Source organism: Mangifera indica, chromosome 12 (assembly GCF_011075055.1).
Source record: "Mangifera indica cultivar Alphonso chromosome 12, CATAS_Mindica_2.1, whole genome shotgun sequence".
In the NCBI taxonomy this organism is placed as follows: Eukaryota; Viridiplantae; Streptophyta; class Magnoliopsida; order Sapindales; family Anacardiaceae; genus Mangifera; species Mangifera indica.
Window position 1 is genome coordinate 12,200,861 of NC_058148.1, and position 25,398 is coordinate 12,226,258.

Genomic DNA, 25,398 nt, shown 5'->3' on the forward strand with positions numbered 1-25,398 from the left:
TTAAATTTTATTTATTTAAGGGGTTTAAACAATTTTAATCAATACTCCAGCGGCTGATAGACATGACACGACCATCCCTTGCCTTGATTGACAACACCATCATCTCAATTCACAAACAAATTGTTTCACCATTTAAATAATCACCCATTACCCTTATTAACAATATTATCGACATTTTTTACTATATTCGACAACAACATTATCATAATTTATGAACAAACCATCTCACTATTCGAACAATTACTTATCACTATTATTGACAATATTACCAACACCCTATATCATTATTGATAATAATATTATTATCACTTATGTCCACCAACAATAATTAGCCGTAATTCATAAGCAAAATATCTTGTTAGTCAAATAATCATCTATTATCATTATTAATAATATCATTTTTACTCTTTATTATCGTTGATAGTAACATTACTACATTTTAATTTCATCAATAACGCCATTATTATAATTTATAAACAATTTTAATACTACGTTCAAACAACCATTTTGTCACCATCATTGCCAACACCCCACCACCACCACTTAATTCCATCAACAACACCATTGCTCCAATCAACAAACAATTTTAACACTATCGACTAACCACTTATCACTGTTTGCCGCACCACTACCACCATATAATGCTCTCATTAACAACACCGCCATTGTAACCCATAAACGATTTTGAAGTTTACTTATTCAACAATCAAGTTGGTTCTAGTGGTAGTGGTTTCCAAATTCAATTTCAATTTTTTCCCAGATTGGCAATAGGTGGAGTCATAATCCTTTTATTCAAAATCCTAATTTGTCTAATATTGTTTGATAGTTTAGTAGTGAAGGAAGACGAAGAGAGAGAGAGAGAGATGATAAAAGGAAAAAGTAAGAATGATGATAATGGTAGTTTGATTAAGTGACATGAATAAAGACAGAATAAATGAGAGACAAGAAAGAGGGACATAACAAAATTTGCTGGAATTTTTAAAATTATAATTAATATTTAAAATTAAATAAATAAATTATTTAAATACCTTCTAATGGAAATTTTTCATTTTTTGATTTTAAATTTGTCATTTTATTTTGGTAATAAATAAATCATTTGTTAATTGGGATGAATCATTCTATTGAAGTAAAACTTGGGCAAGCAATTACCATCAATTTAATCGTCATTATAAATACTATTACCAAACCATAACTTTCTCTGCATATCATCACTGTCATTGCAACTTCTAGAGTTAGATTACCCATCAATAAATAATCATCATCATTATCACATATTTAATTACCATCAGTAGATAATATAATTAATATGTTTAAAAAGTCATTAATCAATAAAAATTATGTTATGCTTATTTAAGGTTATTAAACTATTATTTTTTTAATTTTTAAAAACTTAAATGTTCATTTATAATTAAATTTTTATTAAAAAATTCAATTAAAGTTAAAAGTAAAACTATTATTTATTAAAAAATTTAAAATTTTATCATATTTTTCTCACAAAATTTGAAAAACTTATAATTTCATTAACCTAAAGTTTTAAAAATTAACAAACACCCCTAAACATTATTACTCTCTTTTAAACATCGATTCATTGTCAATCTTATAAAGAATATTTGTTAGTTTTTAAATTTTAAATTAAAAAATTATAAAAATTTTAAATTTAAAGAGAAAAATGTGATAAAATTTTAATTTTTAAAATTTATTAACAAATAATGAATTTTAAATAAAATTTTTAATAAAAATTTGATTAAAAATAAATACTTAGATTTTTAAACGGGAGAAAGTAAAAGTTCGAGATTTTACAGTGCCGAGAATAAGTCTTTTGGCCAATAGAATTGAAGGAAATATTTGGTGGAAGAAAGATGAGCAAGTAAAGAGCACGTGTAGTGTGGATACGAAAGGAATGGAATTGTGGCGAGTGGAATATTATTAATAGTACTTACGTGTGTCAAAAGATGATGAAATGACAATACAAAGATGCTATTTTCAAGCTTAATCCAAAACAAACCAAACAAATACTTGATCCTCAGCAGGAGCCGAAACCCAAAGCCAAAAATCAAAAACAAAAAACACATGGACAGATATAGATCACAATTTATCAACACATCACACACTCTCACACAGACGCACTCCGCAGCCACAACACAACAACTCCCTAGCCCCATTTCCATCTAAAATCAATAAGAGAGACAAAATAGAAAACGATAAACGAAACGATTTCTTTTTTTAAAGATTATTCAATTCAACTCTCGCATTCTCAGCTTCTCGAAGCTTGGTACGCCAAGATTAAACAAGGTATAAATTTCTTTCTTTCTTTTTGTTTTTATTTATCTATGGCGTGGCGTTGCGTTTCGTGGTGATTCTTTTTTGGTTGTTTTGATTGATAATGTGAGGGTTTGTGTGGATTGGTTTTCAGTTTAGGAGCAATGGAGTCGACGGAGTCGTCCTACGTGTCGTCGCCGGAGGAGATGGCGAGGAAGCGAACTCCGCCACCGCCGAAGTCTCTGCCTACAGGTCTCTGATCCGATCTTCCCTCTTTAATTTCTTTGCGTGTAATGTCGAGCGTTTTGTTAATTGTGTTGTGGTGTGAAGGTTACATTGTAGATTCAAAGCTTTTTTGGAATTTGTTTTATTTTATTTTGTTTGATATTGAAACCCTAATCTTGGTGTTTTATTCGAGGGGAGGTAACGACGGAGGAGTTTGGAGTCTTAGTTTCTGTTTGAATGCTGAGAAAAGTGTTTATTTGTTGGTGTGTGAATCTTTTAATTTCAAATAGACAGACTGTTGTTTTATCTATTTTTTCAGGGCACACCAGTTACTGTAAGTTGTGGATCCGCTTTAAATTTATATTGAATAAAATTATTTGGGTACAAAGATCTTTGGAAACTTACCTAATCTGGTCTTGTTCTATAGTGCACTATAGAATGTGTGTGTGTTTTTTTTGTTGAATATTATTAACTTGGAGTTCCTTTTTTCATAAACCTGTCCTCTCTTATTGATTCCATTCCATCTCTTGTATATTCTTCTTTAATCTTGCATTTCATTATTGATAGGTTGAACAATTTTCTATTAACAAAATTGAAGATTTATGTTACTGTACATTTAGAATGAGCAAGTACCTTGTGTATGCAAACTAAACATAATTTCAGCTAGGAGACTGATCATCAAACTGCTGTGTTGTTTTATAGAACGGCCATGTAACACACAAGATTCCTAATTGATTTATCACCATTTTCCAAGCTTAACAGAATGTTCTATATGTAGTTAAATGCAAGTGCTGTTTATTAAAATTTATAATAGGGAATCTGGTGCATCAAGTGTTGTTGCATTTAATTTAATGCATAAACAATTTTGAATTTGACCTTGTCAGTCACAGTATACTTTTTAATTATTTCTCTTATTTTTGTTTGGTTTTCTGTTGAGACCTAAGCAGTGGAGATTGCTGTTATAGTTGGAAATTGTATGACCTCCAACTTATCGTGCTGAGCGATGACATATATGCAAGCTTATTATTCTGCCTATCTATTTACGCTCTTTCTTGATTATGCCAGACCCTGCAGAGAAGCCAACATATATTAGGTTTCTTGTGTCAAATCCCTTAGCTGGTGCTGTCATAGGAAAAGGTGGCTCTACAATTACAGATTTCCAGTCACAATCTCAGGCAAAAATTCAGTTGTCACGCGGTCATGAATTTTTTCCTGGAACAACTGATAGGATTATTATGATTTCTGGGACAATTGATGAAACTCTCAAGGCTGTGGAACTCATTCTTGAAAAATTGCTGAGTGAGGTATTCTTTATGATGTAGGAATCACTCCATGAAATCTATTATTTTCTGTTATTAATACAAGTTTTTTCTTGGTCAGATTCATGCTGAAGATGGTTATGATGCTGGACCAAGTACAAAAGTGAGACTAATCGTTCCAAATAGCTCTTGTGGTGGCATAATTGGCAAGGGAGGGGCCATTATAAAGTATGGAGATTGCTTCTTGTATAATTTGATTTCAAAATTCTTCAGTTTCTGTGCTTTTGCAACTCTGCTGACAAAATAAGCATATATATTTTTGTTCCTTTTGAAACTTTCTAATTTATATTCTTTTAGATATTAGAGCTGGTTGGTGTGTTTCACAAAGGACATATGTATTGTCAGAAAAAAATGTTTACTCATCTTGATTGTGAAGTTATATATTTTGTTTCTGATTTTGGCTTGTTTTGTACATGGTCTGATCTCAACTATATCTTTGTTTCTCATATATAAAACTGGACGATTTGAGAATCAGAGTAGTGGGTCTCCAACCTGACAACTTTAGATTTATTATCTATAAATTCTATAGGATACCAACGTTGGTTGTTAAAAGTAATGATATTTAGATTTATCTTTTGTACATCTAACCAAGAAAGAAAGGAACGAAGGAAAACAAATTGTATACCACATATCTCTATGCTAATCTCAAGTCAATGTTGAGTTGGCCAACTTTACCTGCAGTTACTATTTCATAGTGAAGTATGCACTTTATAAAGGTACTAATTTTTTCATTGGAAAAGGACTATATAGTGCCATCATTAGTGTTCCAAGGAAAATCCTGAAGATTTCACCACTATCAGCCTCGTTCGCTCTTTGCTAATGTGAGACAAACCCTTACTAATGGCCAGAACCGCTTGCACCATAGCCTTCTTGGTGTGTCAGCCGATGAGCATTCACTTCAAATTCAGAGCTGTTTCTTTACCATAATTGTTACTACATCTTGTCTGTTATTTTTTCATTCACTTTCTGTTGTTGGATTTATAAAGTTTGAAAAATAATGTATTTCTCAGTTCCTTATTTACATATTTGCTACTATAAACAGTGGAATAAATTGATGGTCATGTATATATTCATTGTGATTGCTCGCTCAGCAGCAAAAAGGTTGATGCTGACGTCTAGTTTTGCCCTCATGCAGGTCATTTATTGAGGAATCCCAAGCTAACATTAAAATATCTCCTCTGGATCATAATTATTATGGGCTGAATGATAGGTTAGTGACCCTAACCGGTCATCTTGACGAGCAATTGCGGGCAATTGATATGATTCTGTCTAAGCTAATGGAAGACACTCATTATAAACAGACTATGAGTGTCCCTTTTACATATGCAGGTGTGCCATTTTTAATTTTTCTGTTCAATCCAATTGTGGTTTTATTTGCATTTTTCTGTTTGTATTTATTGTATACTAGAAAATTTTATATTCTTCGTTATCTCATCTGTGCCCATTGGATTAAGGTATTCTCATTGCTTCGTGGCCTCTCCTTGTCATTTTATATTAAGTAACATTATGGCTTTGGTGTGAAATGTGAAATTGAAGTCAGGTTTAGTCAGCTTGAGTTTGAAACTGGGACACTCACTGACCCTACAATTATTGCATGTAGAAAACTTATGTTCAACCGGTTGGCGGCCTCGAAAAGTGAACCCCAGACCTTGTGGAAAAAAATCATAGGTGTCACCACTCAACTAAGCCGTTGGATTATATATTGGATTTAAGCTATTATCTTGCTTAATAGAACTCGTTAAAAAGGGCATTATTTTGCCTGTACAAAATTATTTGGGCTTCATCATATATTTTGGTTTAAGCCTTCAGCTAGTGCTGATAATGATTTCATGTCAGATCCATTACCTTTTGCAATGTCCTACTTATTTGTTGTCTTCAAGATCAAAGCAGAATGCGACCTTTTCTATATAAGTCTTGAAGCAGTTACATCGATGGCAAAATCACTAGAACTGTATTAGTGGAATGAAATAACTTTTAAAATAAATATATAAATTCTGGAAGATTACCATAACCTTAAATTTCAGCATTCTAATCTTGGTGAATTGTGGTAGGTAACCTTAGGAATTGAAATCATTGAGAAGGTTCATTTGAAGTCTTGCACTAGAAATCAGTTATGGAATTTGCAATGGAAGTTGGTGCTTAATCAGTTGTATGGTCTTGTAATTCCATTATTAATGATAATCTCTCTTTAGTAACTTTTAGGATGTTTTATTTGTGAGTACTGTGAGTTACCTAATGGTTGGTATAACTTTGTTCTCTCTGAATTATTTGATGAAAACTTATGTTATTTAAGAAAATATTTTGATGAAATTTAATAAATTTTAACCTGAACTTTTAGGCATTTTGTTCTCTGGTTTTCATGGTATGCCGTATGGCCATGTGCCTCCTGTTGCACCAATGGCACAGAATGCAGTAACCTATGGAACGAATGTAGTTGGAAGAAGGATCCAAAGTAACAAGGTTTGTCCTCTTCCATGGTGCTTGAATCTGATTGGTGGTCCCTGATGTTTTTAAATATTTCAATTGTTCAAACCAATCTATTAATTTTGTCATTCTTGTTTGTCAATTTATGATGAAATAGACTCCATATTATTTATGCATTCAGACAGACCAGTCCTACATGATTGAGGGCTCACAGGAAGTGGGACCTAGCTGTGAAGGTCCCTGGGTCTTATGCTCCTTGTTTAATTGTAATAATTTCATTTATTAATATTTTTTTTAGGAATGGTAAAAATGGAATTAAAATCATGTAGTAGAATATGCATGTTTGTTTCTTTAAGAAATTACCATGACTTGAACAATATAAAACTACCAGGTAGAGGATCTGTTTGTTTGTTGTGATGTATCATCTTAAATGTATTCCATACAAGATGAAGTTCTCTGTGCCTACTTCCATAGCTTATCTTCCCAAAGTTGATTTCTGCTTCATGATGGTAAGCTTAAGTTTTTAATGAAGTTACATCAGTAAATGCTTGAACACTGTTTGGATCCTTGTTCTTGAAAGGTCCCGGAAAACATACTCGTTTTGACAATATGTACAAGCATGCTGTTTGACTGCTTCTCATTGTGCCTTCTGTCGTCTAATAAAGTTATAATTCTTTGATAGGTTCTATTTCTATCTGTTGTACCTTTTCTGTGTTTATTGTCACACCAATTCTCATCAGATAATTTGTTTTTTTATAACTGATGCTCTTGGGGAAAATGCTTTTATGTTGTTCGATTTATTGAACAAATGCCCTTTTTTTAGGAGGATCAAAGTAACTCAAAGACAATTGGTGTGGCGGATGAGCATATCGGTTTGGTTGTTGGTCGTGGTGGAAGAAATATAATGGAAATTAGTCAGGTAAGTGAATTGCAAATTAATATTGTTTATTTGATAGTACTACATGACCACTAAAGCTAAGCAGTTAATTTTCAGGTCAGTGGGGCCAAGATAAAAGTATCAGACAGAGGAGATTTCATGTCTGGAACAACTGATAGGTAAAAGAGGGAAGGAGTTCTTGAAGTTGTTGTGTTTGACGAATTTGGTGGAAAACTGATCTTAGTTGTTGCTGTCTTTTTTCTGGTTTTCAGGAAAGTCACTATCTCAGGGTCACAGAGATCAATCCGTGCAGCTGAGTCCATGATAATGCAGAAGGTAGCATATGCTTCTGAGAGGTTGATGGATTAATTTTCATGTGTCTCAACCTATTCTTCTTGGGAATCTTTTGTTGGACCTCCTTTTGACTGACATGCCTAATGATCTAAAAACATGTTAGTATGTTTTCTCACAAAACGAGTTCGTGAGAAACCTCAAAATCAGTGATCAGAATAAAAAGAAAGAAGAACGGGATTTTTTTCTTTTAATTGAGGCAGAGCTTCATATAGGGATTCTTCTTAATATACACAGCTATATATCTCAGTATAATGAACTTTCTTCGTGTAGGCTATCATCACTTTCATGATATTAGAGAGATAGCTTCATTTGTTTCTTATTCAGTTGTAAGTTTTAAACTTAGCTAGTGTTGATTCCATGTTTTTGTAGGATCCTATGCTTTAGACTAAACCCAAGGCTTTTGTTGTTAAATGTTGTCTCTCCTGCAGATGACTTGATATCATTAGCTTACTCAATTCAGTTGTGTATGTTGTCGTGATGATTATTTGATGCATTTAATGACGGCTATACAGAAAATTTTAGTATTTCAGTTCTTCTGTATTAAGGTGGTTTGATCGATGCAGGTGGTTTGACATCAGCTGTTGTGGTCATTGGTCACCAGACTTGAATGAATATGTTTTTCTCGAATCAGATTTTGTTTTTGTCATAAACAAAGACTTTGTGTTCTTCGGCCGGGTCTTTGGTTATTGCTTGAAACCTTTCCTATCTCCTTTTTGAACAAGATATATTAGTTTGGTTAAAGATTAAACAGTTGAAGAAAAAGGTGATGCAGTCCTTGGTCTCAAAATTTCTTGCATTTTCTGCAATTCATTGTATGGGAATACAAGTAGAAATTTGAAATATTTACTGAGGTGTCTTCTGCAATGGATTGGTAGACAAATGATGAGTTTTTAGTTCAAATATGGGAAAATGAAAAAAGAAAAAGATATTGTGACTCGTTTTGATTTCTTTAAGGAGTCGTGTTTTGTGGACTTTTGTGGTTTTTTATGGTACCTTCACTGATGAAATATTATTCCTATAAGCACTAAAATAAACACATCAATGAAAACCATCATATGGTTTTCTAAGTACGCAATCAAATTTATTCAACAAAAACAAGTATAATTTTTATTATAACATGGTGACAAAATATTATATGATATAGTAATGATGTAAACTAAAATACCGAGGACTTTCACGTATTGCGACGTTCACAACGTCGCCACGCAAGCACGGGGTGAATCCGTCACAATTTTATTTTAGAAATTACAAGTCGCAAATTAATATTGGCTAATTATTGAATTACGATTTATGCATGCATGGCTTCCTAAAACTAAGTTGATTAACCTTCACCCTCATGGTTGATATTCATGACCGCCACCGCCGTATCCTGACCCATACCCCTCTCCATATCCAGATCCGCTACCATATCCTGAACCATTGCCTCCACCGCCTCCTCCTCCTCCACCACCGCCTCCTCCGCCTCCACCTCCACCTCCTCCATTACCAACACCACTTCCATATCCAGAGCCACTCCCGCTTCCATACCCGGATCCATATCCATTTCCATTACCGGAGCCTCCACCACCACCACCTCCTTTACCACCGCCACCACCACCACCACCTCCTACTCCACCCCCATTTCCAGACCCATATCCTGAACCATAACCACTTCCACTCCCTGACCCGTATCCACTACCTGACGACCCAAACCCGCCTCCACCGCCGCTGCCACCACCACCACCTTCTCCACCACCAGACCCTAGTGCACCACCATAGCCAGATCCTCTTCCGGACCCATATCCTGACCCGTAGCCAGAACCTGACCCACCCCATCCACCACCTTCACCTCCTCCTTCTCCACCACCGCCGCCACCTCCCCCATTTGTACCAATAGCCTTGCTTTGTCTAGCAGTAGCAAAGGTAATATCCACAAGGAGCAAAATCAAGAATGCAAACCCAATAACCCTGCAACTAAGCTTTGCCATTTTCAAAACACTCTTAAAAGCTCAGTGTGATTAAGTGAAGTATTAGCAATCTCACTTAACTCTTATGCTAACAAAGTAGAATTTTTTGTGAGTGAAATATGTGAAGGTAGGGTCTGCATATATAGTAGAGAAATGGGGATAACTCTATGGGTTCATGAAATTCTAGTAGCTTCGTGAGTTTTGGTATTAAAAATTCATCATGAAAAAAAAAAGGAACGTGTCTGGTGGGATATGCTAGTGGTGTTGGTGGAAGGTGGAGGTGGAGGTGGAGGTTGTGGTGGCATTCTTTCTATTTGTCGTATTTTCTGGTGCCTCCACTTTTGACTTGAGCATGCAATGGAAGAAGATTGCGATGCATGCATTCCCACTTAGTCATTCTGTTCATATTATTTAGCATTTGTCTTCTAAATATATAAGCATTCGTATCTCCTTCCCAGTCCAAATCTTCATCAATGCTTATGGTAGTGGAGTTTTCTCCTTTCTTCCAATCTAAGCTTTTATTGACAACTGGCCTCTAGCTTTGCTTCCTTTCACTTTCTATCAATCACCCCATTTCATTTTCTTCATCAATAACGCCATTGCCTTTTGCCTGTACTCACTACACTTCTCAATTCCCACTTCCAAGATCTTGCTTCTCGCTGAGTCATTCACTAATCCAGTTTTTTTATTCAAAATGATCATGTCTATCCTCTTAATAAAACATAATCCCCCTTCATTTATAATGTGAAAACTTAATTTGAAGCTCGATGACCGACAGCTAAATTAATTAAAATTTAGGAGAATAAAAAACAAGACTGAGCTTAGAGCGAGATACACAAATACACATTATTTGAACCCAAAGAGTTTGCCTTTTCTTGTGGGCATTAAAAGTATTACAATGGCTCCAAGTTATAACCTAAAAACTCTCAGCCTCTTTTCTAATAATCTTATTTTTACTTGTTAATTGTTCGGCATACATCCGAGCATTTTTATTAAAATTTTTCACCTTAATTACAATCATCAGATACCTAATATTGAAAGTTTTAGTGAAGAATCAGCCCGGTTAATTAATAAAATAATTTGTTATGTATGGATAATTGGTTTGGTTCGAAGATCATAACAAGCTAGTGCTGCAGTGGGAGACCAATGGTTGACTGAGAAATAAATAAGAAATATTAGTGGAAAGCCTTACACGTGCATATTTACAATCACTTATTTGTATATATTATGTAATTTACCAAAGGCCAAGTGCAAACTCAACTTTTCACCTGTCAATTATCGAAAATCTAAATACTTACCCATCTATTAAATTTTATTATTACTGTGAGAAGTAAAATTGTCATTTACTAAAATATCTAAAAAAAACTAAAAATTTATCATATTTTTTCTATAAGTTTAAAAATCTAACAAATTTCCCTTAAGGTTTTTCCGGCCAACACTGTTGACAATATTCTCCCTCCCTCCCATCTTCTCTCTTATTCGAACTTCATTTTTGATCATTATCGGCCGAAAAAATAGATCGATGGAGAGAATTGTTCGTATTCAAATGAAGATACGATTCGTCTTCGTCTAAGATAAAAACGATGCGTCATTGTTGTGCTTCTTCATCTAGAGATGAAGAACAGTCTTCTTCAACCAGTTTCCTCAATCGGTGATGGTAAAAAATGGAGTAGGACTTAGAGAAAAGTTAGGAGGGAGAATGCCTTTGACAGCGTGTTGGGAAAATGTAAGTTTTCAAACTTTGGGTAGAAGAATTTGCTAGTTTTTAAACATAAAGGATGAAAATGTGATAAATTTTTAATTTTTTAAATATTTTTATTAAATAACAAATTTACCTATAATAGCTAAATTTAATAAATGAGTGAATATTTAGATTTTTGATAATTAACAGATGAGAAGTATGTTTACATCAAACCTTGGGTGGGAAATGTCAGCCTTTATCAAATTTTTAATTAGGAATTTTATACTTTGTTTGATGCTGGCGTACTGAGCTTGGATAAGTTGAGAACGCGAGAGTTGAATTAAACAATCTTAAAAAATGAAATCGTTTTTTATTTAGTTTCTTTTTTCGGTTTGAAATGGAAATGGGGCTACGGAGTTGTGTTGAGGAGTGCGTCTGTGTGAGAGTGTGTAATGTGTTGATTAATTGTTTGGATTTCTGTAATATCTATCTGTCTATGTATGTATTTATGTGTTTTTGGTTTTGGGTTTTGGCTGTTGTTGAGGATCAAGTGTTTGTTTGGTTTGTTTTGGGTTAAGCGTCAAAATCGCATCTTTGTAGTGTCATTTCATCACCTTTGCATGTGCATCTTCAAACAGAATTTGCAGGGTCTTTCCCATGGATGACGGTGCTGGGTTGCATGCTTTTTCCTCTAACTGGTGTTCTTTTGGGCAGGTGTTCCCCCGCAGTTTTGTCTTTCTCTGCTGGTGCTGCCTTCAGGCACTGTAATTTCTTTTTGGTGCAGTTTCAGGCCTTGCTTCCCCAACCTTGTTTGTGTCCCCGAGCTGTCCTCTGCCCCTTCCTCACAACTTGCCCAGTTTGCTATGCCTCTCCTTGCCTGCGCATGTGGTTTGTGATGAAGCCTTCCCTGATGTCTTCCTTTCAGCTTGCTGCTGCTGCTGCAGATTGCTTTCTTTTCCTGCTGCCCTCTTTCTAGTTTTCTTGGTTGCCTTGCCTGCTTTCAGTTGCCCTGGACCAGGTTGTGCACTCGGCCCTGGCAGTTTCTTCTGGTTTGCTGGGTTGCCTCTGCATTTTTCTGCTGTGTTTCATGCGCTGCAGTTTGCTTAAATTTTCTGCTCCTTTTTTCCGCTCTCTGGTTGTTCCTGTTGCTGTTGATGGTCGCTGCTGCTTGTTGGCAGATTTTCTTCTTGTTCTGTCTTCTGCTCTGCCTTTTGAAGCTCCTGTGCTCTGTTTTCGTTTCTGGCTGGCGCAGGTGCTCCCTTCTCCTTGTGGCTGCATGTTTAGTTTTCTTTGTTCCTGTTGTTCTGCTGGGTTTTTCTTTGGCTGTTATTTTGTGGGTTTTGTCAGGTAGTTTTCTCGGTTTGTTTTGTTTATTCTAGCTTGTCTGTTTTGTAGTTTTTATGCTGGCATTCTCAGATTTGGTTGTAAATTAATTAATAAAAATTAGGCTAAAACTAATCTAATCAGTTTGTATGTTATTTTCACATTGATTTTATGAAATTATTTTTAAAAAATAATTATATTTTAAAATTGATTTCATGAAACTATTATCCAAAAATTTGATATTTCAAATTGATTTTACCAAATTATTACCTAAACTATTTGAATTTTCAAATAACAATACTATATATACTTATTTTTGATATAAAAATATATATATACACTTATATATGTTATCGTATGATTGATTATTATTTTATCCTTAATTCAAAATCTCTTAATTACATTATGACACATATAAATATGTATATATTTATATACCCAAAGTGAGTATATATAATAAAAAAATTGAATTTCCAAATTGATTTCGTGAAATTATTATCTAAAATGATATCATAATAGCATAAATCCCTGTATCTAAATTAATATATTTTTTGCTTTTAAATGTCTAAAAGTTATTTAAAGTTTATGTTAAAAATTAAATTATAATACAAGAATCAATTTACTTGTAAATATTTATTGTTTTTATATATTTAGAAAAGATTGGGAAATTATGTTATTTAAAATTCCAAATATATGAAAATTTATTAAAATAGAAATTATTGATTAAGTCTCCACACATTGGTACCTAATAAAGGACCATAAATAGAAATCATTTAATCATTTTATTTCAAATATAAGAGAATATCATTTATCTCGTAAATATTATTTTGTCTAATAAAATTATATTTACCCTTCAAATTCGTCAATCTAAAAAATTATATTTTACCCTCTTTCATCAAAATCAAGGGTACAATGTGATTTGCTAATTTTCATGTCAAATCTCTCATCTTTTACCCAAAAAAAAAAAAAAAGCCTCGCTCATATTAAATCAATTTTTTCTTGAATAATGTATCAATTTTCAGTCTAAAGCACAACAATTATCATTAAAAAAAATTAATAATTCGATAACTGAAAAATAGCTCACTAACATTGAAATAAAAACAAAAAAAAAAAATCTCAATAATAAAAGCAATAAAAAATTTATACTAACTTTTGCACCCTTTTTAATAAAAAAAAAAATCTTGATAAAAAGTGATCTTAACCAAAATTTATTTGTTTTAGACTCTAAAAATTAATAAAATTAGTGGAGTATTAGAATTTTCAAGATGAAAGTTTAGGTTTAAACTTTTGTCACATTTGTTAAACTTTAATTTGTCTGATACAGTAATATGTGTCTGGTCGTTATATCTTAAGTCTATCTATTCAACAAATATGAATAGAATCTTCTATTATCAAAAAAAATTCTTTGTTTTAATCAGATTTTTCGGTTAAAATCTCATTTATATGTGTTAGGATAAATGATTAATTTAGGGTTTATAGTTAGAATAACATTGATGGGTAATCTGACACTAGAAGTTGCAATGATAGTGATGAAATATAGAAGGTGATGCAGTCCTTGGTCTCAAAATTTATTGCATTTTCTGCAATAAGTTGAAATTTAAAATGTTCACTGAGATGTTTCTCGCAAGGAATTGTGAGATACATGATGAGTTTTTAGCTCAAAGAAATTGTGACTCCTTTTGATTTCTTTAAAGACTCGTGTCTTTTCTGCATGGCTTGTGATTGTTTGTGGACGTCATGGTTTTTGGTGGTACCTTTACTGATGTAACATTTTATTGTAAGAACTAAAATAAATATAGCAATGTAAAAACCATCACATGGTTTACTAAGCACGTGTTCAAATTTATTCAACAAAAACAAGCAGTCTTTAATGTAACATGGTTTTAACATATGGAGACGACAGTATTATACAATGTATATAGTATGATGTAAAACTGAAAGAACGAACTGCAACGTTCACCACGACGCCATTGATGCACGAAGTGAATCCGTCACAATTTTATTTTAGAAATTACAAGTCCAAAGTTTATATTTGCTAATTATTGAATTACCATTTATGCATGCATTCTGCATGGCTTCCTAAAGCTAAATTGATTAGTCTTTACGTTCATGGTTGATGGCCATCCCCACCACTGCCGTATCCTGAGCCATACCCCTCTCCATATCCAGACCCGCTACCATAGCCTGAACCGTTGCCTCCACCGCCTCCTCCCCCACCACCACTTCCTCCACCGCTGCCTCCTCCCTTACCAACACCATTTCCATATCCAGAGCCACTCCCGCCTCCGTATCCGGATCCATATCCGCTTCCATTACCGAAACCACCACCACCACCTCCTCCTCTACCACCACCGCTGCCACCACCACCACCTTCTCCACCCCCATTTCCATATCCAGAGCCACTTCCACTTCCATATCCGGATCCATATCCATTTCCATTACCAGAACCTCCACCACCGCCTCCTCCTCTACCACCACCACCACCACCACCACCTTCTCCACCCCCATTTCCATATCCAGAGCCACTTCCACTTCCATATCCAGATCCATATCCATTTCCATTACCAGAACCTCCACCACCGCCTCCTCCTCTACCACCACCACCACCACCACCACCTTCTCCACCCCCATTTCCATATCCAGAGCCACTCCCACTTCCATACCCGGATCCATATCCACTTCCATTACTAGAGCCTCCACCACCACCTCCTCCGCTACCACTACCACCACCACCGCCACCTTCTCCACCCCCATTTCCATATCCAGAGCCACTCCCACTTCCATACCCGGATCCATATCCACTTCCTTTACCAGAGCCTCCACCACCACCTCCTCCTCTACCATTGCCGCCGCCACCACCACCACCACCACAACCTACTCCACCTCCACTTCCAGACCCATATCCTGAACCATACCCACTTCCACTCCCTGACCCGTATGCATTACCTAATGACCCAAACCCACCACCGCCACCATTGCCACCACCACCACCTTCTCCACCATTAGACCCTCTCGCACCACCATAGCCAGATCCATATCCTGACCCGTAGCCAGAACCTGACCCATTCGATCCACCACCTCCACCTCCTCCTTCTCCACCACCTCCTCCACTTCTACCAAAAGCCTCCAGTTGTCTAGAAGTAGCAAAGGAAATATCCACAAGGAGCAAAATCAAGAATGCAAAGCCAATGACTCTACAACTAACCTTGGCCATTTTCAAAACACCCTTAAAAGCCCAATGTGATTAAACGGAATTGTAGTTATCTCACTTAACTCTTATATCAGTAATAAAGTACGTTAAACAAGTACAATGTTTTGTGAGTGAATTTTGTGAAGGTAGGGTCTGTATATATAGTGGAGCAATGAGGAACGGGTTCACGAAATTATAGTAGCTTCGTGAATTTTGAGTATAAAACATTTATTATGATAAAATTTGGAACGTGTCTGCTGGATAAGTTAGTGGTGTTGGTGGGAGTGGGAGGTGGAGGCTTTGGTGGCATTCTTTCTATTTGTCTTGATATTGTATTTTCCGATGCCTCCACTTTTGACTTGAGCATGCAATGATAAATGTTTAATATTATGAGAAAAGGAAGAAGCTTGCGATGCATGCATTTCTGTTCATATTATTTAACATTTGTCTTCTTAATAAGCATTTGTATCTTCTTCCCATGTTCAGTTTCCATAGCCATATCTCTTGGGTTTACAGATTGTATAAGATCATTATGCAGATATTTGTGATGATTTGTTTAAGAATATTAACCCTAAATTAAGGTGTTAGAAATTTTGGTATTTTATATGATTTTACTTCTAGAGGAGGGGAGAGACCTAACATATATAATGAAACCGAGACCACAAAGACAAACATGAACACCCCACTAAAATACCAACAAAAATCCAACTTCAAAATCTTCATCAATGCTTATGGTAGTGGAGTTTTCTCCTTTCTTCCAATCTAAGCTTATATTGACAACTGGCCCCTAGCTTTGCTTACACAAGCATGCTTTGCTTCCTTTCACTTTCTATCAATCACCCATTTCATTTTCTTCATCAATAACGCCATTGCCCTTTGCCTGTACTCACTACCCTTCTCAATTCCCTCTTCCAAAAAATTGCTTCTCGCTGAGTCATTCACTAATCCAATTTTTTTATTCATAATGATCATGTTTATCCCTTAATGAAATATTATCCCCTTGATTAATAATTTCAAACTTTCAAGTCTTACAGCATAAAATTTAAGTTATGAGTATATTTGAAGTGTTTTCAACTGGTTTGCATTCCATGATTTGAGTGAAACTAAGTCAGTTTTTTTAAAGTATCTATTATTTTTAGTAAATATATATAGTCCTCGTTTTAATGAGAGATCTAATAACGTTGTTTTTAATTGTTAATTGTTCGGAATATATCCAACACTTACTTATAAAAAATAGTTAATTGTCCAGCATTTTCATTAAAATTTTCAAGCTTACCATCATAAGATACCTAATATTGAAAGTTTTAGCGAAGAATCAACCTCGTTAATGGATAAAAAAAAATTGTTATTTATGGATAATTGGTTTGATCTGAAGACCCTAACAAGCCAATGCTGCAGTGGGAGACTAATGGTTGACTAAGAAATAAATAAGAAATGTTAGTGGAAAGCGACACCTGTGCATATTTGCAATCACTGATTTGTGTATTATATTATATAATTAAGAAATATTATGTGTATATATTTTTAATACATAATTTAAATATATAGATGATGTGTTATTATATGATTATGCGTTGTTTTAATTTAAAATCATTCAATCATATAACGATACATTATTTATGATATCAAATTATGTATCAAAAAAAGTATATATATAACTTTATTGTATATGATTTGCCAAAATTTTAATTCACTGTTGGTAAATTCTATGGGTTCATGACTTCAAACTGGGCATGATAATATAAGGGATTTCTAGATGAGATTATTAGCAAAATGAATGGGTTAATTATTTCGACTAAATTAAGGTATGATTTGGCCTTAGTGCTTCCCACCTATATATCATCACTTTAATTTTATGAATAACTAATACTTTTGATACACTGATAAAACTATACTAATCTTTCCTTATATAAATCTCGTAAGAATCATATCTGAAAAATTTTCTATCACAATCTCGATGTCCATGCAGGTTGGATGTACACTAACACTCTACGAACGTCGAGCAAACACTACAATGTAAATGTTACTATCTATGCTACACAATACCAAATTATGTGAACCTTGAGATAATCATATTATAAAACCTACTTATTGAGTGTGGGAGACTAAAGTTACACGTTTAATAAATGCAATATAAGTGAATAGTATATAAGTGTGTGAATTTAATTTTAACACAAACCAGTTGATTTTGTATAATATGAGTTTTAATTTTTACACTTGTAAGCTCAATATATATTTTTAATATGGTATCAAAGCACAAACTAAACAAACTAAAGTTTCGCATATAATAAATATAATATAAGTGAGTGATATATAAGTATGTAGATTAGACTTTAACACAAGCTAATTGGTTTTCGACATTAAGATTAGAGACCCATAAATTATATAAACCCACGTTAAAAACTTATAATTTTTAATACAAAATTTAAATCGTTTACCTTACACTTTAGATCATAACACTGTGATCTATGCGATTGGGTTTGGCAATTGTGAAATTCGGACTGTTGCCATTAACATTGCTGACCGAAGGCCAGCATCAAATAATACGTGTTCTTCTTCTAGCACTCATAGAAGTTTTACTATGTTTTTCTATGGGTACGTCATATACTGCTGTTATTTTCAGCGTGATTATTATTCCCAGTGACGTTAGAAAAGAGGACATCCAAGAAAGGGCTTTCTCCGACTGACTGTCCATGGGGTGATTTGTTGCGGCAGAGGTGCTTTTATAGGATTCTATGTCTATGGAGCGCTGAAAAATAAATTCATATCACAAATAAGGATGGCATGGGAGGAGTCGAATATACTCATCTTCATTCCCGTCCCATCTCTGATGAGAGGATAACGGAAATCTTTATCCTTTTTTTGTGAGAAATTTTTTTTCCCTTTTCCTCCCCCACCCTCGAAATTTTTTTTTTTTCATTTTCTCCCTCCCATTCCTACTAAAAAATAATGAAATATTTATAATGTGTTTGAAAGTATTTATAATAATTCAAAATTTTTAAAAATATTATAATATTTAAAAATTTATAAGATATGTAAGGGAGGGGATAAGGTGGGCATATGTCTATCTTTATTCCCATCCATATTCTTATCAGAAAATTTTTTTCTCATTAGAAAAACGGACTAAAGACCCGATTTGATGAGTCAAATTGACATCTCTGGCTACAAATTTGTGTCAACAAAAACCTCGAATATGTTAACATCAATTGAACTTTTTATCAACAATAATATATACTATAATATTCAATTACCTTTTGTTATGTGTGACTCTTAGACACAATAAAAAATGATAGCCTTTTCATGCAAAATGATATTCCTACCCTTACACCATGAAGTGGATGATGGATAAGAAAATAAACTTTTCAAACTTAAAGTAGGACATGGTCATTTAATCTAAGTTTGGGTGAAAAATAGTCATCCTGTCTAAATATTGAAGTTGCTGATACGGAACGGCCATATAACTTACCAAAAAACACAAAGTTCATATATTGGGCTTCATTTTAAACTCGTGGCCTTGTATGGTTTATTGTTTCGGCCTGTTTGCCCTTTAAAAAAAAAAATCGTATTAGTATGAACTTTATGTTATTGAAAAATAATTATAAAATATAAATATTATGTTATGTCGCGCCAATTTTTGTGTACACAATTTATAAATATAGATATTTTAATTTTTTATTTAATGTTCTCATAAATTTATAAAATATGATCATATAAGAAAAAAAATATTATGTCCAGAGGACGTGCCTATTGTGGCTGATTGTGTTTTGTCATTTCACACTTCTTTTCCCCTTCACTCCAAATTTTTTTGTAAAATATTGGGCGGATGGATTGTAGAATATTCCAAAGATTCAATAAAAATAAAAAGGCTGACAGCCAGTGCTGAGGGCTCTGTATATATGAACGAGGTAGCACGAGAAACGAACGAGTTTAACCTTTAAAGATTTGTCCGTACGAAGACTCATCGAACTTTTAGCCGGAGACTGAGATCTCCAGGCTGGTGTTGCTGTGGTGTCTACGATTCTTCAGTTAACCGGAGAATCATCACCGTTCGATTTCATCAATCTGATCGAATTTTTGTCCAGATCCATATCTCAAATATTCATAAACGCCTTTGATTTCTTTAGAATCCAGCAATTTAATTACGTTTACCTCTCTTACTTGGATTTTGTAGATTTGCGATTTACTTTCTGGCCAATGCCGTCTGTTGAAGTTTGAAACCTGTATGGATTTGAATCTCTATGAGTAAGTGAATTAACGGTTAATTTTATTGGATTTATAAATGAACTCATGAATACAAGATTTAGAGTCTCCGTTTGGATCCCGAGAAAACAAAGGTTTATAAATTCAAATTACAATTCGATAGTTTTGAATTTTTTTTATTATTCATGTTGTTATATACATTAATAAAAATCTGGGAAAACGAAGAAGGAAGAAGGAAATTGTGACTGCTTGCGAAAGAAGAGTCGTGTTGTTTTTCTGCATGGCTATTGATTGCTGTGGACGTGATGGTTTCTCGTGGTGCCTTTACTGATGTAACATTATTATGATAAGCACTAAAATAAACACATCTATGTAAAACCACCACTTGGTTTACTAAGCACGTTTTCAAATTTATTAAACAAAAACAAGTGAAATCATTACTGTAACATGCTTTTAATATATGGAGACAACATGATTATACAATAGATATAGCATGACGTCAAACTAAAAGTACGTATTGCAACGTTCACCACGACGCCATGCATGCACGAGGTGAATCCGTCACAATTTTATTTTAGAAATTACAAGTCCCATATTAATACACGCTAATTATTGAATTACCATTTATGCATGCATGGCTTCCACAAGCTAAATTGATTTAACCTTCACCCACCTCCGCCTTTTCCTGACCCATACCCCTCTCCATATCAAGAGCTGCTATCATAGCCTGAACCATTGCCTCCACCGCCTCCTCCCCCACCACCACCTCCTCCCTTACAAACACAACTTCCATATCCAAAACCACTTCCACTTCCATACCCGGATCCATATCCACTTCTATTATTGGAGCCATTATCACCACCTCCTCCTTTACTACTACCACTGTCTCCACCATTTCCATCTTCAATGCTATTCTTATTTTTATATTCGGATCTAGATCCAGATCCACTATCATCACTAGAGCCTTCACCACCACCCTCTCCTTTACGATCATTGTTGTCGCCACCAGCACCATCTCCACCCCCATTTCCATTTCTAGAGTCACTCCCATTTTCATATCTAGATCCATATCCACTTCCATTTTCGAAACCTTCACCACCACCACCACCTCCTCCTTTACCACCACCTTTTCCACTCCCACTTCCATTTCCAGAGTCACTTCCACTTTCATATCCAGATCCAGATCTATTTCCATTACTAGATCCTCCAACAACATCTCCTCTTCTATCACCATCATTGCCACCACCACCACCTTGTCCACCCCCATTTTCATTTTTAGAGCCTTTCCCACTTTCATACCCAGATCCAGATTTACTTCCAATACCAGAGCCTCCTCTACCACCACCTCTTCCTTTACCATCGTCGTCGTTGCCACCACTACCTTCTCTACCCTTACTTCCATTTTCAGAGCCACTCACTATTTCATATCCAGTTTCATTTCCATTTCTACTACCAAAGCCTTTATCACCACCTTCTCCTCTACTATCACCATCTCCCCCACCACCACCTTCTTCGCCTCCACTTCCAGAGCCATTCCCACTTCCATACCCGAAACCAGATCCATTTCCATTACCATATTCTCTACTAGTGTCTCCTCTTTTACCACTAATGTTATTGCCACCACCACCTTCTCCATCCCCACTTCCATTTCCAGAGCCACTTCCATTTTCATATCCAGATCCAGATCTACTTTTATTATTGGAACCTCCACCAGCATCTCCTCTTCTATCACCACTGTTGCTTCCACCACCACCTTCTCCACCCCCACTTCCATTTCCAGAGGCACTTTCACTTTCATGCCCAGATCTAGATCTATTTCCAATACCAGAGCCTCCACCACCACCTCTTCCTTTACCTTCGTCGTCGCTGCCAGCACCACTTTCTCCACCCCCATTTTTATTTTCAGAGCCATTCACAGTTTCATATCTAGTTTCAGATCCATTTCTATTACCAGAGCCTTCATCACCACCTCCTCTTTTACCACTGCCACCACCCTCACCACCACCTTCTCCACCCCCACTTCCATTTCCATTTCCACTTCCAGAGCCACCCTCATTTCCATACCCGAAACTAGATCCATTTCCATTATTAGATCCTCCACTAGCATATCCTCTGTTACCACCACTGTTGTCGCCGCCACTACCTTCTCCACCCCCACTTCTATTTCCAGAGCCATTTCCACTTTCATATCCAGATCCAAATTTATTTTCATTATTAGATCTTTTACCAGCATTTCCTCTTCTATCACCACTGTTGTCACCACCACCACCTTCTCCAACCCCATTTCCATTTCCAGAGCCATTCCCACTTCCATACCCAAAACCAGATCCACTTCCATTACCAGATTCTCCACTAGCATCTCCTCTTTTACCACCAATGTTATTGCCACTACCACCTTCTCTACCCCCACTTCCATTTCCAGAGCCACTTCCACTTTCATATCTAGATCCAGATCTACTTCTATTACTAGAACCTCCACCAGCATCTTCTATTTTATCTCCACTATTGCTACCACCACCTTCTTCACCTCCACTTCCATTTTCAAAGTCATTCTCACCTTCATACCCAGATCCAGATCTACTTCCAATACTAGAGCCTCCACCACCACCTTTTCCTTTACCACCGCTATCATCGCCACCACCACCACCTTTTCCTTTACCACCACTATCATCGCCACCACCACCACCTTCTACACCCTCACTTCCATTTTCAGAGCCACTTACAATTTCATATCCAGTTTTAGATTTATTTCTATTACCAGAGCCTTCATCACCACCTCCCCCTCTATCACCGCCACCACCCCCACCACTACCTTCTCCACCCCCACTTCCATTTCCATTTCTACTTTCAGAACCACTCCAACTTCCATACCCAAAACTAGATCCACTTCCATTACCAGATCCTCCACTAGCATCTCCTCCTTTACCACCACTATTGTCGTTGCCGCCACTTTCTCCACCCCCACTTCCATTTCCAGAGCCACTTCCACTGTCATATCTGAATCCAGATTTACTTCCATTATTAAATCCTTCACTAGCATCTCCTCTTCTATCACTACTATTGTCGCCACCACCACCTTCTCCACCCTCACTTCCATTTCCAGAACCACTCTCACTTTTATATCCAGATCCAGATCTATTTCTAATACTAGAGTCTCCACCACCACCTCTTCCTCTACCACCGTCGTCATTGCCACCACCACCTTCTTTATCCCCATTTCCATTTTCAGAGCCACTCACAGTTTCATATCTAGTTTCAGATCCATTTCTATTACCAGAGCCTCTATCACCACCTTCTCCTCTACCACCACCACCTTCTTTATCCCCACTTCCATTTCCAGAGCCACTCCTAGTTATATACCCAGATCCAGATCCATTTATATTCCTAGACCCTCCACCACCACCTTCTCCTCTACCATTGTTGTCGCCACCACCTTTTCCACCCAAACTTCCATTTTCAGAGCCACTCTCGGTTATATACCCAGATCCAGATCCATTTCTATTACTAGACCCTCCACCACCACCTTCTCCTCTACCATTGTTGTCGCCACCACCTTTTCCACCCCTACTTCCATTTTCAAAACCACTCCTACTTCCATCCCCGGATCTAGATCCACTTCCAATACTAGAGCCTCCACCACCACCACCACTGTCGTCGCCACCGCCACCGCCACCGCCACTTTCTCCACCCTCACTTCCATTTCTAGAACCATTCAAACTTTCATCCCCAGATCCATATCTATTTCCATTACCAGAGCCTCCACCATCACCTCCTCCTCTACCACCACTGCCAACACAAGTACAACCTAGTCCACCCCCACTTCCAGACCCATGTCCTGACCCGTAGCCAGAACCCAACCCACCTGATCCACCACCTCCACCTCCTCCTTCTCCACCACCATCGCCACCTCTTCCACTTGTATCAAAAGCCTTCAGCTGTCTAGAAGTAGCAAAGGAAATATCCACAAGGAGCAAAATAAAAAAAGCAAAGCCAATGACTCTGCAATTAGCCCTAGCCATTTTCAACACACTCTTAAAAGCTCAATGTGATTAAATGTAGTAGTAGTTATCTCACTTAACTCTTAAAGTATTAAAGTACGTGAAAAAAGTACAATGCTTAGTGAGTGAAATATGTGAAGGTAGGGTCTGTATATATAGTGGAGAAATGAGGATAACTTGATGGGTTCATGAAATTCTAGTAGCTTAGTGAGTTTTGAGTATAAAATATTCATTATGATAAAATAAGGAACGCGTGTGCTGACATATGTTAGTGGTGTTGGTGGGAGGTGGAGGTGGAGGCTGCGGTAGCATTCTTTCTATTTGTCTTGATGTTGTAATTTTTTACGCTTGCGCTTTTGACTTGAGCATGCGAAGATAAATGTTTAATGTTATGAGAAAAGGGAGACTGGTAAATGGGACTGATTAGTAGAAGAAAACTGCGATGCATATATATATATGCATTCCCACTTAGTCATTCTGTTCATATTAATTTTGAATTCATATTATTTAACATTTGTCTTCTTAATAAGCATTTGTATCTCCTTCCCATGTTAAGTTTCCATAGTGATTGTATGTAACACAAAATAAAGGTGTCAGAATTGTGGGTATTTATATCATTTTACTTTTAGAGTAGGGGAGAGACCGAGAACAGAAACACAAACATGAACACCCCACTAACTCAGCAACCAAAATTCCCCGTCCAAACCTTCATCAATGCTTATGGTAGTGGAGTTTTCTCCTTTCTTCCAATCTATGCTTTTTTTGACAACTGGCCTCTCAACTTTGCTTCCGCCATTAGTTTTGCTGTCTCTCAATTACTATCAATCAACCCATTTCAAAATTCTTCATCAGTGACGTCATTACCTTTTTGCCTATTATTATCATAACTATACTCACTACACTTCTCAATTCCCACTTCCAAGAATTTGCTTCTCACTGAGTCATTCACTAATCCAATTTTTTAGTCATAATGATAATGATTATCCTCTTAATAATGTATAATTCCCTTTATTTATGATGTGAAACTTTGAAACTCCATGACCAAGACTCTTGGTGAAGATAGGATTTCTTCCCTTACAAATATCAACGTCTTCTAAGTCTACATTGATACTAGCTTATTAAGGTATTATATGTTGGAAAATAGTATCAATTAACCAAACTTTCACTCAATAAATATTTATTTTAGTTTATATATATAGTCTTCTTTTTAACAAGAGATCTGATAATGTTATTTTGACTTGTTCATTGTTCGGCATATATTGAATAATAATACCTATAAAAATGGTAATTGATTGACAAGCATTTCATTAAAATTTTCAACCTTACAATCATAACATACCTAATATTGAAAGTTTTAGTGAAGAATCAGCCTCCTTAATTGATAAAAAATTTTGTTTAGTATGAATAATTGGTTTGGTTCGATGATCATAACAAGCTAATGCTGCACTGGGAGACTAATGGGTGACTTAGAAATATTAGTGGTAAGCGTTACGTGTGCATATTTTCAATCACTGATTTGTAGATTACTATATAATTTGCCAACATTTTAATTTTAATTCGCCGATGGGAAGTTCTTTGTGCTCATCAATTCAAATTTGGTAT

The 25,398-nt window shown here is 35.6% G+C and overlaps 4 protein-coding genes across 5 annotated transcripts; 1 reads left to right on the plus strand and 3 right to left on the minus strand.

The window, feature by feature from the left end:
* The first annotated feature begins 2,019 nt into the window (after positions 1–2,019).
* On the plus strand, positions 2,020–8,429 carry LOC123193332 (protein BTR1). 2 transcript variants are annotated; one of them, XM_044606234.1, is made up of 10 exons: positions 2,020–2,292; positions 2,414–2,511; positions 3,550–3,788; positions 3,865–3,971; positions 4,939–5,132; positions 6,142–6,263; positions 7,051–7,146; positions 7,222–7,283; positions 7,377–7,440; positions 8,022–8,429. In XM_044606234.1, exons 2-10 carry the CDS (start codon positions 2,424–2,426, stop codon positions 8,028–8,030), a joined length of 981 nt encoding a protein of 326 aa, XP_044462169.1. In that variant the 5' UTR covers positions 2,020–2,292; positions 2,414–2,423; the 3' UTR covers positions 8,031–8,429. The 2 variants fall into 2 exon arrangements, with proteins under 2 accessions (XP_044462169.1, XP_044462168.1); XM_044606233.1 differs by lacking the exon at positions 8,022–8,429 and having other exon boundaries at positions 2,021–2,292; positions 7,377–7,913.
* Positions 8,430–8,538: 109 nt separating this feature from the next.
* Positions 8,539–9,789, minus strand: LOC123193334 (putative glycine-rich cell wall structural protein 1). Its single transcript, XM_044606235.1, has one exon. It carries the CDS (start codon positions 9,423–9,425, stop codon positions 8,793–8,795), a length of 633 nt encoding a protein of 210 aa, XP_044462170.1. The 5' UTR covers positions 9,426–9,789; the 3' UTR covers positions 8,539–8,792.
* Positions 9,790–14,254: 4,465 nt separating this feature from the next.
* Positions 14,255–15,729, minus strand: LOC123193673 (glycine-rich cell wall structural protein 1-like). Its single transcript, XM_044606736.1, has one exon. The coding sequence runs from the start codon at positions 15,620–15,622 to the stop codon at positions 14,516–14,518; it is 1,107 nt and encodes a 368-aa protein (XP_044462671.1). The 5' UTR covers positions 15,623–15,729; the 3' UTR covers positions 14,255–14,515.
* Positions 15,730–20,505: 4,776 nt separating this feature from the next.
* Positions 20,506–23,817, minus strand: LOC123192071 (fibroin heavy chain-like). Its single transcript, XM_044604537.1, has one exon. It carries the CDS (start codon positions 23,815–23,817, stop codon positions 20,506–20,508), a length of 3,312 nt encoding a protein of 1,103 aa, XP_044460472.1.
* Between the last annotated feature and the right edge of the window lie 1,581 nt (positions 23,818–25,398).

What these genes read in the sequence shown, in the direction of transcription:
- LOC123193332 (XM_044606233.1), top strand. Translation starts at nt 2,424, where the DNA reads ATGGAGTCGACGGAGTCGTCCTACGTGTCGTCGCCGGAGGAGATGGCG. An exon ending in GCCGAAGTCTCTGCCTACAG is followed by an intron (nt 2,512 to 3,549) that starts GTCTCTGATCCG and finishes TGATTATGCCAG; the next exon opens with ACCCTGCAGAGAAGCCAACA. An exon ending in TGTCCCTTTTACATATGCAG is followed by an intron (nt 5,133 to 6,141) that starts GTGTGCCATTTT and finishes CTGAACTTTTAG; the next exon opens with GCATTTTGTTCTCTGGTTTT.
- LOC123193334 (XM_044606235.1), bottom strand. Translation starts at nt 9,425, where the DNA reads ATGGCAAAGCTTAGTTGCAGGGTTATTGGGTTTGCATTCTTGATTTTG.
- LOC123193673 (XM_044606736.1), bottom strand. Translation starts at nt 15,622, where the DNA reads ATGGCCAAGGTTAGTTGTAGAGTCATTGGCTTTGCATTCTTGATTTTG.
- LOC123192071 (XM_044604537.1), bottom strand. Translation starts at nt 23,817, where the DNA reads ATGGCTAGGGCTAATTGCAGAGTCATTGGCTTTGCTTTTTTTATTTTG.